The sequence below is a fragment of the Penaeus monodon genome, chromosome 15 (genome assembly GCF_015228065.2).
Source record: "Penaeus monodon isolate SGIC_2016 chromosome 15, NSTDA_Pmon_1, whole genome shotgun sequence".
Classification (NCBI taxonomy): Eukaryota; Metazoa; Arthropoda; class Malacostraca; order Decapoda; family Penaeidae; genus Penaeus; species Penaeus monodon.
In genome coordinates this window covers 19,915,684-19,916,026 of record NC_051400.1, presented here as the reverse complement: position 1 = coordinate 19,916,026, position 343 = coordinate 19,915,684, and the positions used below count along the sequence as shown (strand labels likewise).

The following is a 343-nucleotide window of genomic DNA, read 5'->3' as shown; positions in this document are numbered from 1 at the left end:
AGAGGGAAAGGGAAAGGGGTATCTGATAAGTTCCTCAGCAGTTTGGACATTATAGATAACATATCCCAGGCTTGTTGAATGGTAGAATGAACTGTATGGTCTGATTATCTGAATTTGATTTTGGTTACTTTTAGTAAAGGAGAAACTACAATATGTTCACCTTATCAAATTCCAGAGATCACTGCAGACAGCACAGAAACACAGAATGCAATATGATGAACTAGGAGGGACTGTGTGTGCACGAGCCACAGAGGCCATAGTTCCCATAGGTATTATAATGTTTCCACATGCTAATGTTGGGAAGATTCTCAACAAATAATTGAAAGCTGAGATGATGGGGCCG

General features: G+C 39.9%; 1 protein-coding gene across 1 annotated transcript in view; it reads left to right on the top strand.

Annotated features, from left to right (window-relative positions):
* The window catches only part of LOC119582247, a gene marked incomplete at its 3' end in the record, with an annotated part of 30,509 nt that extends 30,166 nt beyond the window's left edge, over nt 1-343 (top strand). Inside the window, 1 exon segment of the mRNA XM_037930469.1 lies at nt 176-343. Coding sequence (XP_037786397.1) covers nt 176-224 — 49 coding nt within the window.